Source organism: Phasianus colchicus, chromosome 9 (genome assembly GCF_987193195.1).
Source record: "Phasianus colchicus chromosome 9, bPhaCol1.hap1.1, whole genome shotgun sequence".
Classification (NCBI taxonomy): Eukaryota; Metazoa; Chordata; class Aves; order Galliformes; family Phasianidae; genus Phasianus; species Phasianus colchicus.
The window spans coordinates 25,433,417-25,450,037 of NC_143444.1; the positions used below are offsets into that span (position 1 = coordinate 25,433,417).

Genomic DNA, 16,621 nt, shown 5'->3' on the forward strand with positions numbered 1-16,621 from the left:
TACATGGAAAACTGATATTCTCATTGTGTAAGCTTCCTCAATAGCCAGCACTGCCAAAAGATTGACTGGGCCTTAAACACCTGTGAATTTCCAAAACCTACAGAACAAAACTACCTCCAGATGCACAAAATGGCAATTTAATCCAGGTGCAAAAAAACCGAGTAGAACCATAATACTGCTCAGCTGCAATAGAACAGCAAAAATCCTAGAGCTAGAATTGAAATAATGCTTGCACTGGGAGATGCCCAAGCAGTGAAGAAAGGGAGAACAGAGGAACATCTAGAGGTAATCCATTTTGAAGAAATGCACCTTTTGGTTCAACCTCCCTTTGCAAAATGTATTTTGCCATGGAAAACTCCTTCTCCAGCTTCACTAAATCTAGAGAAGCCCTACTATCCATTGATATATGAAGATTACTTATCCTGATTGTATAGTTATCTATTGTGTTTCCTGCCACTGACCAGAGGGGAGGGAGGAAAAGAAATAATCACAAAAGAAAGAGAAAAAGCCCTACTATTATTCATCCAATTATATTTAGCACTTTGTCTTCCCTTGCTATAACAGTTCACTTGATTGCCTTGTACACCTGCTGCGCCACACTTTTAGCTCTGAAAGCACTTTGGGAAAGTGAGGATCATTTATGATGTGCTCGTACAGCATCTAGCAGAAAAGGATTGTGGCTTTTGGTGAACACCACAGTCTTATCAATCATCTGAAAATTCAGTCTCCTTTGCTAGCTTGTTACAATTAGAATTAATATACAACATTTATTATTAATAATACAAAATATTGGAAGTTTTGCACAGTTCTGTGTCATCCTTCTTGCAGCTCTTGAAATTACCAACTCAATCTTGCCCTAAGACTTTCCATAATGCAGATTACTTGCTGCCTTGCACAGGATCAGATCAGAGCTCAGCCCGCTTTGCAACTAGGGACTGGAGTAGTTTATAAGGAGAAATCATTCCCTCACCTAGCTGTTACTTGGAGATCAAATACAAGGCCTCTATCTTCCTTTCTTCCCAAAGGAATCACACAGAGGCACCATGGAGAAGTTGAGACTCTTCCTAGATCCAACAGAGCTGGCAGACTCCCAGGATAACTGCTACATTAGCCTCAGGGTGCTGGAAAGCTTCATCCTTATGCAAACACTGGGATGTCTGAATGGCAGCAATGAAAGGGAGGGGGCAGCTAAACCTCCCCCACCACAACAGCATTCCAGTATTATTAGAAATCCAGCTGTTCTCCACAAACAGGCAGGATTTACTATTCCCCTTCCCCATCCATTATCATTGTATAATCTATACAATTCATCAGCTCAATGGCTGTGTCAGTAAAGAAAAGGGAAAAAGAGCATTAGTATTCAGAGCACACGCGCCACACAAGACAGCAGGCTTATGATCTGCACAACCTGAAATAAGCACTTCTCTTCCCTGGGGATGTGGGTTAACACTGAGTAGCTGCACATTAAGTCACGTATACTTCTATTAATATACATCCTTTCCAGTCTGGGAGGGGAAGAAGAGGCAGAATACCTGTCCCACTCACACTGGCAGAGATGGATACTGCTTGTGTGATTCAGCACTGTGCATCCACAAATGTTACATCCATCCCTTTCCTGACCACAACCCATCCATGTCAGCATTCTTCCTCCAGCTCCCGGGCACCAACCAGGCAGAGCCATCAGCTGTCAATCAGATGTCACATACACCTCCTCCCAGGGCATCCTGACATCCCCCCTCTGCCTGGTGCCAGAGGCAGCAGGGAAAAGGTAATCTGCTAGAGATTAATTGCTCCCGCTGCCACGTCAGCACCATTATGTTGGCTGCTGTATTCTAAGGGGGTGGAGAGGGAAAGGGATTTCATGGACAGTTTTTTCACCACATATGTAACAGGACATAACAGCTGCATGGAAACAGCTCATCTCCAGCTTCTGACTCCATGAAGCCCCTGAGTGGGCAGTAAAAATAACCATTTGCACCTACTAGCAAATAATAATCCTAAGAAAGAGATAGTATAGGCAAGGTTGTTTGTGAATGCACCAACAGCACTCAGGAAATCAGTGGTCATCCCATCCTTTGTTTCTAGGGTGTCCGGGCTAACTGCACAACAGCTACCAGCATCTCAGCCTCCACTTCAGAATTACCTTAAGTACATTACAACCAAACCATCAACAGAAGGGATCTGTCCCTGCTCATTCCTATCTCTTGCTGTGGTCCCATTTTCTGTGCAAGAAGCCAAGTGAAAACCATTTTGCCGAGCTGGATTTCTGCAGGATCAATCCTTTTCTGGCTCATAGTGCTGCCACACAAGCACCAGTTGTGGCACAAAGGAGATGGCAGAGATGTGTGGCCAGGAGGGAACAGAACTGAACTGCCCCTTTGGCTGCCATATCACACTCTTCTTAGCTTAAATCACCTGTGAAACAGCAGTCTCCAATCTACTCCAGCAACAAAGATTTGTGTACTAGTAGCTACAGAGAAAGTTTCTTTTACAGACGTAACCTAAGTTTTCAGACAAACACCTTGAAAACTCCTAAGATTCAACACATAGTTCATCTTCTGAGAGACTTCACCTATGCAAATTAGCATAAGCAAAAAGGCATCCTTTCTTCTGCATAGAAGTGATACATCACAGCTCCAAACTACTGAGATCCATTACTGGAAAGGACCAAAACAAGGCTCCTCTGTGTCACCAAGATTAGGGACTCTGCAAGTCAGTGTGCTAGCCAAGATGCGTAAAGGCATCTTCCCCTTTACACTCCCCAGAAGTGATGCACATCATTAGGTTATTGAATGCTGTTTTAATAAAACCATATTGTTCTAGATAATGGATGTTTATTATTTAGATTTGTCTCATGATTTTTTTTCATGTTATATGACACTGCCCTTAGGTCTAATATCATAAATTATACAGCAAGCTGCCATCATTTTAAGTGCCACCATTTAAAACAAACAACAACAACAACAAAAATAACAACAGAGCAGCTGCCACAGCGGAAAAGAAAACAACAAAAAGCAACTTAAACAAACATTCCCTTAGGCTGCTATTGTTTTCCTAGTAACTTGGATGGGATTTCCCCCTCACTACCCACACAGCAGCAGATGGAACAGGAATACACAACATCTCCATTGATATGTGAGAAATACTTCCACCATAAGCTGAAGGGGAGCACTAAACCCTTTGCTTGTGTCACATCATAAATACTGACCAGAAGCAAGGAGCTTTTCAGAGGTCCTGGGAAGGATCAGTGGCTGATGATGATCTTCTGTAAATTGAGACCTCTTTTTCATCAGCTTTTTCATCAGCTGCTTTGCCTTAAAAGTGGCAGGCAAATTTGTAGGTCTAGGTAATCAGATGCTGATTAAATAAGGAGAAGTGCAGAATGGACACGGTGAGAAAGTTTTTAAGATACTACCTGTGGTGAAACAATCCAAAAATAGGATACGAGCTAAGTACACGCTGGGTGTTCCTATGCTTATGGATAGAAAACAAAACCCCTTCCATGTTATCCCTCTAAGTTGTTCCCTGGAATGAACAGTGTGTGATCTCATTAATGCAAAATTTGACCTCAAATTGGTCACTTCTACAGGAAAATATTTTGCAGTTTACATTTTTCAGTTACTTTTTGCAAAGAAAAATATTTTTGGCATGAACCATCAACCAAATGTACCCTGGTAAAGCTAAAATATGACAGTAGCCTGGTTGTGTCCCCTGGACCAACAGACAGCAGCATCTAGGAACCCCTCCAGAGCCAGGAGAGTATAGCCAAGTTGTTCCATGCTGGACAGAATCCTCTCAAAGTGAGGGAAGGAGGCAGCAGTCTAGTGAGAGTACAACAGCCCTGATAGCACAAGAACATCTTGAATCCCCATACACAGCCTAGCTGTCTGTAGGGCTGTAGGTGTTCAAGAGCCCCATCCTGAACCAGATCTTCAGCAAAACAGCAGTATCATTAATTAAATTTGGGGGAAAAGAGGAGACAAAGCCTTGGGACTCGGAAGCTGGATCCCCACTGCTAACACCTATGCAAACACTTCCCACACCATGCAACATCAGCCCATAGCTGCTGCAGAGACACCTGCTAGAGCAGGAGGATCTCTGGTGTAATTGCAGCAAGGTGCAATTCAAGTTAGAAGCTAGCCATGTCCCATGTGAGCAGGCAGATGCCTGCAGCTTGCTGATAAAAAAGGCTGTTACAAGGAAGGCATGTTTTACACTTGCCTCTGGAAATAGCTCGGAAAACCATACCAGCAGATGGCACTTGTAAATACACGGCATACTTCTTAGGTAGTGTCACAGCAATAACTTCCTGTGTCCAGCAAACAAGCTTTTGGAGCAGCCCTTCAGTCTAAAAGCTGCTGAGGGTGGCCTGGCAACTGCTGTTCAAGAGGTAGAGCTCAGCTTGATACATCATGAGATAGTGACCAGCTCAACGTGTTTCTGCCTCCTCTCACTTGCAAAACCAGAAATAAAACAAAACACAGCTTTGATTGCATAGGTATATTTAAAGATGTCATTTCTCTAAGCAATATTGCTTGGTACCTACACAGTGCCTCAGAGCAAAGGAATGAATGCAACACACTAATAATCGTAAGGTCCACAGCTAACCTGATATATGAGACCTAATTTATTCCTAAATTGCAGCTAGGGAAACCAAAGCACAGATCCACTGTAAATAGGCTGAAGTTAACTGTAAGTCTTTTGCAGATTAAAAAAAAAACAACAACAAAACATCTCGAACACTGGTGACTTTTCTCATTTGTTTGCTACTATAAGCAAGAGCTCGAATCACCATCCAGATATAAAAGTTAGTCAAAGGACAGAGAAAGAGAAGGAAGTCCAACATTAGTTGGTTTTACAGCTGAAAGTAGAGCAGAGGAATCCAAATAAGATCATTCAGATCTAAGATTAGCTATTCAGGAGAGTAGGAAAAGAAATGGGCATTTAATCACCCCTATTTATTGCAAATATATTCTATAAGAGAAAGATATGCAAAAATGAATTCAGTGAAGGTCAAGAATAGGCTCCTACAGCAACACACAGACATAAATGGCACTCGGGTACAAAACTTCGATTCACTCGGCTGGGATTCATGAGTTGGGTGCTTATCCTCTGCATAACAGCCCAAAGGTAATAATCACAAATGGTCCTATTTAAATGGAAAATAAATAGCCCTGTCTCTTTAAGGACATCATGTCTCATTCTCAGTGGAATAATGGCAGATATAAAAACGCTATGATTTCAATATTTCTCATTATGACTTTTCTCCCTGCTTCCATAAAAATAAAAGGCTACTCTGTAGTCCCTGATCAATCTAGCTAAAAGAGAAGGGTTTGCTTATAACAACAAAATAGCAGCTCCAACACTAGTTACGTATTCATCACATGTGAAACCGGTCCCATAATGCTGCCTTCAAGCCCTTGCAACAAGTTGTATTAAATTAGGTCTTTTTTTTTTTTCCTGTACCAAAAGCAAAATAAATATAGCTTTATTTAATGCTACTAAAAGGTTCAGATTCAACTGGAACCCCAAGGCATGTGGCTTTGTTGTTAAAGCACATATACTGACTCTATTGATTGGTGCAGTCCTCTGTGCAAGAGAATTTGTCACATCAATAGCAACTGAAAAATACTCAGGAGCTGTAATATGGTTTAAATGAGCAGTTACCACGTCAATATAAAGAGCATTTTCAATGGCAGTAGATAGGAACCCTCTTGCAAACCTGGCATTTGTTTTAAGATAAAAGATGACCATTTTTTATTTTATTTTAAACAAACAGAAACTTTGTTTGTTTGTTTGTTTAAATTAATAGTGACCAAAGCCAGTAACCACAATCACTGTTTTATGATTGTAGCATTTTGGGCAATAAGAACCACAATGGAAAGAAAGCATCCACACAAGAGAGGAACAACAATGCTGTGAAGAGAAGATCTTCACTGATTGTTTTGCCTTCCTGGACTTTTCCAGTGCTGATGCCTAAAGCACACCTGATCACAACTGAGGAATCACTTCAGACTCTGCTTTCAACTCAGCCCATACTGGAAAATCCACAATAGACCCAAATGACCAGGGAGAAGGACAGCACAGATCATTTCTGAACGTTCCTTAATTCCAAGCAGAAGCTGGGGAAAGGAAAGCTACTCTTCTGCCACATCTCATCCCCTCCCACCTCCATAAGGAAGAAGGCGATGCAAAGAAATGGCTGATGCTAAATGTGATATAGGCAGGTAGGGAAAGTGGTTCACTGCCCTGAGCAACCTGCAATCTAAGTTAAGAACAAAAACAAAGAGAGAGAGAGGCCACTGAGTAGGCGGTGAAGCTGACAGCAGCCTGATGTAGGCAGTGCTTCCCATAATGGGGCAGGAGCTGAACAGCCTTGGGCCAGAGGAGACCAAGCGCCAGCACTTCCCTTATCCGAGCTCAACTGGACAGGTACTAGGAAGATGGATCCACTACACATAATTAATGAAAGAGAAATCCCATCAGCTCAGGAGACGTATGGGAAGCTGTGCAGATGTATAACCTCTGGTTTGGTCACAGGTGTATTAAAATCAAACAAACAAAAACCAGAGAAAACTCATAGCAAGGAACAAATCTCCATCTCATGCAATTGAAAAATGCCTCTTTTTTTTTTTTTCTTCTTTTAAATAATATGACATAGTCTTATATTTTCAGGGTATGGAACATACTTTTCCCAGCAGTTATTTTTAGAGTATAATTCTCTCTCAATCACATCCTTTCATCCCTCGGTTTAATGTACCACCAACATTTTTGTCACTCAAGCAAAATCCCACTGAAGGCAGACGAGAAGCGGCATGTGCTGCAAGTTTTGAAGGAGATGAGAAATTTCACACTATCCTGATATCTTCTGGGTAACTGCTTATTTTATGATGACTAATAGGCAATTACTATGGTAATACTGCAATACAACATGTGTGAGGTTTGGGAATGAGAAATTATAGGTAACTACTTTGGACTCATTTCTATGGTAACAAAAAGTAATTGTCATTAAATACCAGTTATAGTGCGGCTGTACCTGGTAATTATAGATTTTTTAATGCCCAGTAACATAAATAAAACCAATAAATTTATTCAAAAGGTCCATGATTGTTTACTTATATGCTGTTATATAGAATACACAATGACAAACGTCTAATTAGGAAAAATAAACTCCATCGAGAGCTTCATCTTGTCATCTGAGATAGATATGCAGTTTTTCAATTCAAAGCAATGCATGTTTTTCACATTCATGAAATGAAGCTAGGAAAAAAAACCTTTCCCATTAGAAAAACACATGAAAAATAATCATGTTAGGCAAATGTCAACATGCACATGAACAGCCATGTCTCACAATAAGTCAAGTAATAGTATGAATGACATGGCACATCCAGCCACTGTGAACAGTGAACAATTACGTATGTGGGTATATATATATATATATCCTCTGCAAGTGTTAATATCAAAGACCAAAGACAGTCACCCAATGTTACAAGATACAGTTCTAATTCAAAGCTAAGACGTTTTGGATAAAATCCTCTTATGCTTTTACTGTCAAATGTCCCTTCAGCCATTACATGTGAACATCAATGTTTCACTTTTACTATTAGTCACAGAAATAAAGTTCACAAAAAACCTTTGTAGGACCAATCTGAAGTATTTAATTTGATCTGAAGCAAAGTTTCCTCATTTTATTTCAGACTCTTCAATAGGGATCTTACCAAAAGAGTTTTGAAACAGATCGTGCCATTATTAAATAAACAAAAGATTTTTCTTAGAAAATACTAAAACTAATCACTTTGTTTCTCTAAGCTTTCCTCTCACTTTTTTTCCCCACTCAGAACAAACTGTCAAATTAAGCCCACTTCTGCAAGCAGTTTCAAGTTTTTACAAAACTATATTTCCAAGGCTAAAATATGCAATTTGTCTAAAACATTTCATGTCAAAACAGCTCTCATTTATGTATGAACTCTGCCAGCACCTACAGTGAATTTGGCTTTCCAATCTCAGTAGGGTTGGCCTCCTTTCCAACCAACAAATTGTTTTGTTGAACCCTCACACAAGCAAGTAGGAGACTTTATTGGCTTCAGAACCATCGTACCTAACAGTGAAACAAGAAAGGATCAGAACTGGCATGTGCCCTCTTCCCCCATCCACACAAACTCTTAAAGCCTCTACAATCAAGATAGAAGGATATTCCAGTGATGACATATCAGAATATTTCAGCTAATTCATGGCTTTAATTTAGAGAAGGGTGGCACTGTCACAGCTGCCACATCAAAGGCAACACAGAAGCATTAAGAAAGGGGAGCATTAGTGGGTCACACAACAAAGCCTTTAGAAAACAGTCAGGATATTTCAAGCACCTTGTCATGGCATTTCCGAGACATCTCAGTGAATATCTGCCCAGACTAAGAAATACATCCCTTTTGGTGCTAGTATGGGGTTTCATCTCTGGAAGGTGAGACTGACAAATTGGAACTAATCTAAGACAGTGTGGTACAGTCATCTTGCCTGCAGGGACACATTTCAGCATTCAACTGCAGAATGCCAGCTTAAGAACAAGCTCTCGATAAAGGAAAGTTCAGGCCAAGCCTGGGGATGCACGACTTTTAAAGCAAGAACACATTTTTTTCTTAGTCTAACTCCACCTCCCTGGGGATGGTAATAGATTCAGAAGATGATAATGCTGTAGCACAAGTAGAGAAAAGTCAAGAATCTCTCTTCTCAACAGCAGTATTCCTTTGCTTTCTAAAATTGTTTCACGGTTTAATTCATCAGAGAGGGATGGAGAAGTGCACAAATATACTTATTTTTGGCATGATCTTTCATGATGAAAAAAAAAAAAAAGTTATGCCTCATTTTCATCAAAAAGGGGTCTTTCAGTTTTGTTGAGAGCTCTGGACAAATCACTTGCCAGAACAGAGGGACAACCATGCTAAAGAGCCACTGTTTTAGCTAGGATGACCCTTGGTTTTTTGTTCCCAACTGTATGGGGCCCACAAGTATACTTTCCAAACACTTGCACATACATCAGTAAAGTTTAACAATCTTTTTTTTGCATTAAACCGGATATCAAAGGAATTGACATTCAGTCCCATGATGGTTTCTTTTAGAGCCCCCTCAAAGTATGTGCAACATAGAAACAACATTCCTCACAGGTATTTCTGTGCCGCGAGCAGTCATGTTTTATAGCCGTGATATTAAACTCACTTGTTGCTGGTTATGAACATTTCACCACAAGAAATCCCCTGTAGAATTACAACCTATTTGGTCTGTACCCTTGAGAATGAGCAACAATTTATAGATAATAGACAATTATTGGTATTATTGTTGCAGTTTTGGCTTAAACTCCTAGATCTTAGTTCACAAGCAACTCAGAACAAAGGAAAAAAAAAATATTTCAGAGAATTGCACAGGGACACACCATCCACAAGAGTCCTTCACCTCCGAAAGCAAAAACGAAGAAAACCCCATCAGCCAAATGTTACCATATTACCCTGTGCAAATGTGTATGCAGAACATGAGAAGGAGTACCTTCCATCCGCTCTACAAGAACTGCTGACACACTCAGACTTTTAACAGTGCTCACTACACTTGGGATTTCAGAGGACAGCAAAGTCCATCTGACAGCATACTTTGCCAACCGTATAAAGCTGTGTAGCACTGGGGTTAAAACAAAATTTCTCCCCATGGCAGAGGATCAGTTTACAAACTCAAGCATGAGGTTTAATTACCCATTTCATTATCTTAACTTGCATAGCTCTGAACGTGCACCTTCAGTGAACCAAAGAAATAGTCAGTAGCTGCTTTTAGAGAGAGGGAGATAACAGGAAGGAGAAGTTCAAATGACTAGAAATGCTCTTGCTGCTTATGGCACCACAAACCTTGTTTGCAAGCCAAAGAGGGTTGCCCCCAGCTGATACCTCTGTGTTATACCATGCCACATTGAAGATTTCTGAAAGTTCTATTTATGTGCTAATCCCAACAAAGACCAAAAGAGATGAAACAGACTTATCTAGTCAATCACAGAGAAGCCAAAGAGTTAAATTTTCAAATACTAGCAATTGATCCTTAGAGATTTTTTTTTCTTTAAATTCATCCAGCAAATTCAAGCAAATAAATTCTGATGTGCTTGTGGATTTTGTATGAGCAGGAAATAAAGTGTTTGCTGTAAATTATTCACTCAGCACTAGTTAACTACAACGCCGGCACACTATTAGGCTTTTTAATATTCTTCTCAAGATAATAGGTAGTATTTTGCTTATTACCCTCATTTTTAACTTATTAGTTACATTAGGGCTTTTGTAAATAAAGTGAAGAATTGCAAGGAAATCAAATGCTTTTCCAACTACCTCATTAAAAGTCCTTTTAGTTCAGGAGGGCTGAAAATTCTGCATATCATGAAAGGCTAAAACAATAGCATAATACCAGGCTCAGCAATTCCAGATGAATTCACTTGCCCTTTCGTAATACCTGGGTTCCCAGATGGCTTTTCAGGTTATGAGCCATATGCATGTCTAAAGCTGCGTGCCTCTCAAAGGGTATAAATAACAATGCAGGAGAAAAACCTACAGGGCAGGTGAATTTATGGCAGGAAAAGAAAGCTACTTAATTGCAACTGGACTTGCCTAGGTGCAGGGCACCTGCAACAAGATAACGTAGTATCAGATTGTAGAGCCATTTTAGGGCTTCCTTCCTATACGGTGACACAGCCATTACAATAAATTCCTGGTGCTGTGAGACACCGCTACAGCAGCATTGCTCTCTGCTTTCAGATTAGCTGAGCTGAGTGAGTATCGGTGTAGCTGGAGGGTGACTATTTGTCCTTGGAAGTTTCACATATAAAAGTTGCATAAGCGTGGTGAAATTACCCAGGCAGTCTCCTAACACTTCAGTTTAGGAAGCAACAAAGCACAGGCGGACTGAGAATCATGCCTGAAAACAAAAAAACAGAGCCAGCAGCACCAAACTCTGCAACTTCTATCTTCTTCCTCAGTGGTCTCCCCACCCACACAATAATTTAGTCTTATTCTGCTTAGCAATGCAAAACCTAATTAGATCAAACCTCAAAGTAGCCTGGCTTCAGAGTATAGTGTTATTTAGTCTTGCACTGTAAGCAAAACCGCATACACTATGTATTACAATTCTCAAGGGTTCCTCCAGAGAACTGTGTGGTAGATGTAATTGCCCCCACAAACTAATCATCAGCTTATCAACTGCTTTTCATTATCACCTCCAGCAGCACATCTATTTTGTAAATAAATGCATAAAGAACAAACAATTTTAGGGAAAACAAAAGATTATCTGGGTACGTTCTCAGCGGAGGAGGAGGTAAAGCAGTAATTCAAATACTAAAATGAAGCAAAATTAGCATAGGGTGGGTGATTATTCCATTCTATGTATCGCTATCTATTACAGTACAATAATAGACTGAAATCTGTGACTTTAATGGATGATCTGGGTAGTTGGAGGAAACTGTGATTGACTGACACATTTACAGAGAGGCTGATGAGCAGCATAATGAATGCATTTATAAAACATAGCTGAGGTCTAGCTCCATGCTGACTTCAGCTCCCACACATAAAGGAGGCTTGCAGAGCAGATATCCTTCTATCTTGGGGAGTTTCTGCCTACACCTTGATGAAAGCAAATTTGCCATTGTATCCCCTTCCTCAATGGGAATTTCAGGAAGCTCTGTAGTCACATGGGAACCTCCAGTTTAGAAGAAATGAATGAAAATAAGCCATTTGGTACAAAACAGAACAGAGTGCATAAGGTAGATATAACAATATAGAGATTAACTCTCCATATCATACCTGTAATTTCCTAGGTATACTCCATCAGGATTGAGCATAGGTGCAATCTTGAACACCAGGTGGTCTCTCAGTACTTTTGCAATAGGATGCTGGCTCACAAGGAAATCAATTATACCTGAGAAAAGCAAAAGATGAACTTGAAGAGAGTGGTCTATAGCATCAATAATTTACAGGTATCTATCTCAAAAGTCACATATGAAAGATTACACTGATCATTCCTCTTGGTTCCTGGCAGTGTTTTGCTTCAAACAGAACCAGCCACTAGCAACTACATAGCACTTTTTACTTTAAAAAAACATCTCCAGAAATGACAACATTAAGAATAAATATCCTTAGCCCATCTTGATAACTCAAGTACAGTATGACCACTACATTAGAACCAGCCAAGTTACTTCTCATCAGCTCAATCACAACAAACATTTTCCTCTTAAGTGATAAAATTGAGAACTAATGATTAGTTTAAACTTGGTACCTTTCATGGCCAGCATGTACATACATGGGCATGTACTGCCACTCAGTTCACGAGTGGCAATCCATTGACCTGGCCTCAGATTTGTTCAAGAAGATATGTAGATCTATCGTAGACACGGAGATCAGGTCATCTGAATGCATGAAGAGATATAAAATATCCTATTATATTCAGGAGAGTTACATCAACTCTGTACCAGGTACAGAGAAAACTGTGCGTCTGACAGTTTGGAATTCATAAAGTCAGATTCATCACTTGCTTTACACCCATACAAACCAGGAGCAACTCCACTTCATCAAGGCAGATCCTTTATTGTGGCAGCAAGGCAAATGACAGATCCTAAAGCCCTTTCCTCCAGGCACATCCAGCACCAGACCCCACCAGGGCTCTTGCCTCTAAGCTTGCGCTCAGGGAGTAACTCATCCTCTCCTTGCTCCAAGGTTGGCACTGGGGCAGGAGGCAGGCAGCCTAGAAGTTCCATTCATTGCTTATTCCCCCACTGAGTTGGTACTGACAGGAATAGTTTCCAGGGAAGAAATGTCGAGATAAATTGAGTTCCTGTGTAATCTCAGGACACCCACAGATAGGTCATGACAGTTTGCTATTTATTGTAATGTCCATCCTGTGAAGCAGGAACCATTTACTGAATTTCCCTAGAATAAATCAATCACTATGCTCTAGTAACTGGATAAAATTAAGCAGAGAAAAATTAAGGCTGATCATGAGTAAAATTTCAGTAATGGCAAGCTCTATTATACTGTGGAATCATCTCTCCAGGGGAAGAGTGGAACCCCATCATCAGAAACATTTAACGTTGGACAAGGCAAAGCCCTAGGGAATAGATATAACAAGCAATAGTTCAGCACAGAAGAGATGGCATGGGCTAACTAGCTGACTTCAGAAAGTTGAGTTTAAACTTGATTCCTTACAATGCAGTAAAAATCTTCAGAAAAATACAAACTAAAATCCAAATATGTGCCAGGTTAAAAACACTTGCTTATGACTCTGTTGAAACATTCTATAAAAACAGGACCCAAATGTCACACTTGGTGTTGGTACTTCATTTGGCTGAAATCATAAGGCCCACTCTGTATTTCAAATATTAAAAAAATTAAACCTATGTTGCTTTTGGAATTATTTCTAATTTATTGAAGCATAATGAGTAAAATGAAGTTTATGAAATGCCTAAGGTGGTCAAGGTGTCTCTGACTGTAAACATCACCAATTTTCTCATCTATTAGTGACTAAACCTGAAGACTAAACCCTTTCTGCAACTGGGTTTTCCACAGGAAAAGGGACTAAGCCTGAATTTCTGAGGCAAATTAGCATATACATAATAACATTGCTCAGGAAATGTTTTTTTGCAATTATCTCCACCCAGTGAAAGAAACCGAACACCAATCTGCATTGGGACTGGTGTTCTGTTTTTTGTTCATTATACAACAGCAAGAACAAGAAGAAATGACACAACTGGACCCCAAATAACCAAGTCTCCTGTATGTAAACATAAAAGGCCTAGATAAGTTAAACTGCTGTTGTGACCGTTCTCTGGCAGTGTCTAAACATAACCCACAGTTAGCACAACGGAAGGATTCCAACCTACTGAAAGGGATTCAATCCTCCACTTAGGTCCTGGCTTCTGGAGACAATATGCTGGTTTTAATTTTAAAAAGCTTGCAACTAGACTGAAAATCCTACAGCTGTTTGTGTTTTCTTTAAGACGTGGAAGAGTTAACCACCCAGAAACACAATCACTAAGGTTGGAAAAGACCTTTTCTAATTTTCTAATATCCAACCTGAACCTCCCCTGGTGTACCTTAAGGACATTACCATTCATTCTGTTACCGTTATCTGGGAAAAAAGGCCAACCACCACCTCACCACAACCTCCTTTCAGGGAATTGTACAGAGAGATATGGTCTCCTCCTCCTCTTCTCCAGACTGAACAATACGGAATCCCTCATTCAGGAGGTGGCACAAGAGCCCAGTGTCTCAGAGTTTTGCTCTGGCTGTAGCTATGCCAAGGAAGAGCCTTGTCCAGATTCTGCTTGCTTTCCTCCTGTTACTGATGCATCCACACTCACAGAGCTTGCAAAGGCAAACCAGCAACTAGAAGGCACAGTAATCAGCTTTGCAGAGTGAATTATTATTCCCTAACCAAGCAGATGCTGTAGCACGAAAGGCTCTATATAAACACGTTATGAGTGAATGCTGGCTCTTCACAACACACTGTTGCACCAGGAACACTAAACAAGAGGGAACAAACCAATCTTGGACACACAGCAGATTGGTAGAAAATCAGACCCAGCATCTCCCAGTGTATCCTCAATCTCTTAGAACATTCTGCAGTTATGTTCACCCAGTCAGAAACGGTTTACTCTACTTGCATAGTTAGGAGAACATATTACTTAAATCTGACCAAGACTTACCCCATGACAGAAATACAAAGCAAGTGGTAAAAATAACTGACAAAGAGAAGCCTGGAAGAAAAGCAACTCCAAGGAGCACAAGAGAAGCACCAGATGAAAATGTAGATGAACATCACCATGGAATTATTGTAAGCATCCAAATAATCAATACAATTAGCATAGACTTTTGTCTTTCAGAGGAACCTGATGGGCTCTGGATCGATAACATTTACAGTAAAAAGACAGATATCAGACTATTTAAAAAAAAAATCATACCAGAGAACTTGGTCTTGTTAATAAATCAATACAAACTAAATTTTACAGCTTCTGTAATCAGCAAGAGACATATCAGTGTATCTCATTAGGCTGGGGTTAGGAATTTGGCAGCAACCAAAGCCCATTTAATATCATTTACTTCAAGGCAGACATGGCAATACAACAGATGCCCTAATTTATTTGTTGATCTTTGTATTAAAATAACAGTTTGCTGGTAAACAGGAAGGGTAATGATGCCAGTCACCCTTGTTAGTGGCTAATAATTGCTTAATTTGTCCACTAATTGACCTGTGCTACTGTTGAAGCACTGGATCATGTTGCAGGGCATGAAGTAAACAAGGCCACTGTAATGTTACTTTAGAGAATGACTTCTGGAAATAGAACTACTTATTGCTATAAATTTTCTCTTCACAGATGAGCAGATTAATTGGTCTGCCAATTAGTTTGCTATTAAAGAAAAAAACGGCTGCCCACAGATTACTTGGATCTTCGAACCACAGCCCCAGTTTGGGTCAAATGAAATAATCCAATCTGAATCAGTCACACCATCTATGAAAAATACAAGTATTATTTAAAAACAAAACTCTACAGCTAGAGGTCAAAGAAAATGTCCCATTAACTGCATATTGTCTCTTCAAGTCGCTTCAAGATAAAAGAAAGAACTGGATGGAGTAGACCTAGTAGGGCACATGAAAGTGTGTAGAAGTTCTCCAATTAAAAGAAGCAAACAAATAATAAGTATTTTGGTATGTTCCTTTCTGGAAAGTAATTAAAATAATCATTTTTTAAATAATAACATGCAATTATAGATGCTGCCTGGAACTAGAACGGCTCAGAAATCAGCAATCAGCCATGACACGAGAAGAGGCTTATCCATAGGCCACACAAAATCAAGTGCAGACTTTACATTAACTTTAAGGAGCTTTTCACAGTTGTTGTGAGGGGAAGGAAAGAAAGAATTAAAAACAGGGGAAAGGAAAACAGTGCTGACAACTGCAAGCTGTTAGATATGCTGTCGTAATGGCACTAGAAATCTTAGCAATGAGCTGTTGTTTTTTTAATCAGTCCTTTCTGGCAAACTTCACTGAAACTGTGCCAAATCTGGACTAGACCTTCCCTACTAAGAGTCACGTTGCTGCCGTAATTCTTTCTGAAGACCAGATGTGCTTGCTGGAATTTCTCCTGGAGCTCAGCACCTCGCACCTACCATAACACCAGATCCTGTGACGCTTCTCTTCCCTAACCCAGCTTATGGTGCTTCAGCAGCACCCTCTGCCACCGTCCCTCCTCCTGTAATGTGGCAGAGTAACCTTCTCTGCTTACCCAGAAAGAACAGCGGAAATTGTGTTTCCTCAGTCAACTGCTTTAAACTCTGTTTAAACTTCCTGCCGCCTCTAACATGACCTCTTCACATTTGCTCCTTCCAAAGCAAAGCCTGCACTATCCTGTTTCTGCCTCACCACATCCTTTCACTCTGACAATACATTTAATTGTATAACTATATCATACATTTGCCCTGTTCCTACTACTGAAAACCTAATTACCACAGATCTTAATGCAATATGGCAACTGCTAATGCAAACGTATCCTGGACTGTGTTCTAGCATATGCCAAGAAAGAAGAAATGATTAATATTTTCAAACCCTTTTCCTA

The 16,621-nt window shown here is 40.1% G+C and overlaps 1 protein-coding gene across 3 annotated transcripts in view; it reads right to left on the bottom strand.

Moving 5' to 3' along the window:
• The window catches only part of LOC116234502 (BEN domain-containing protein 5), an 854,963-nt gene that overhangs the window by 170,078 nt on the left and 668,264 nt on the right, over positions 1-16,621 (bottom strand). For all 3 annotated transcript variants that reach the window (XM_090146639.1, XM_090146640.1, XM_090146638.1), the window contains exon 8: positions 11,817-11,931. In XM_090146639.1, the coding sequence (XP_090002765.1) occupies positions 11,817-11,931 (115 nt within the window). The remainder of the gene's footprint in view (positions 1-11,816; positions 11,932-16,621) is intronic.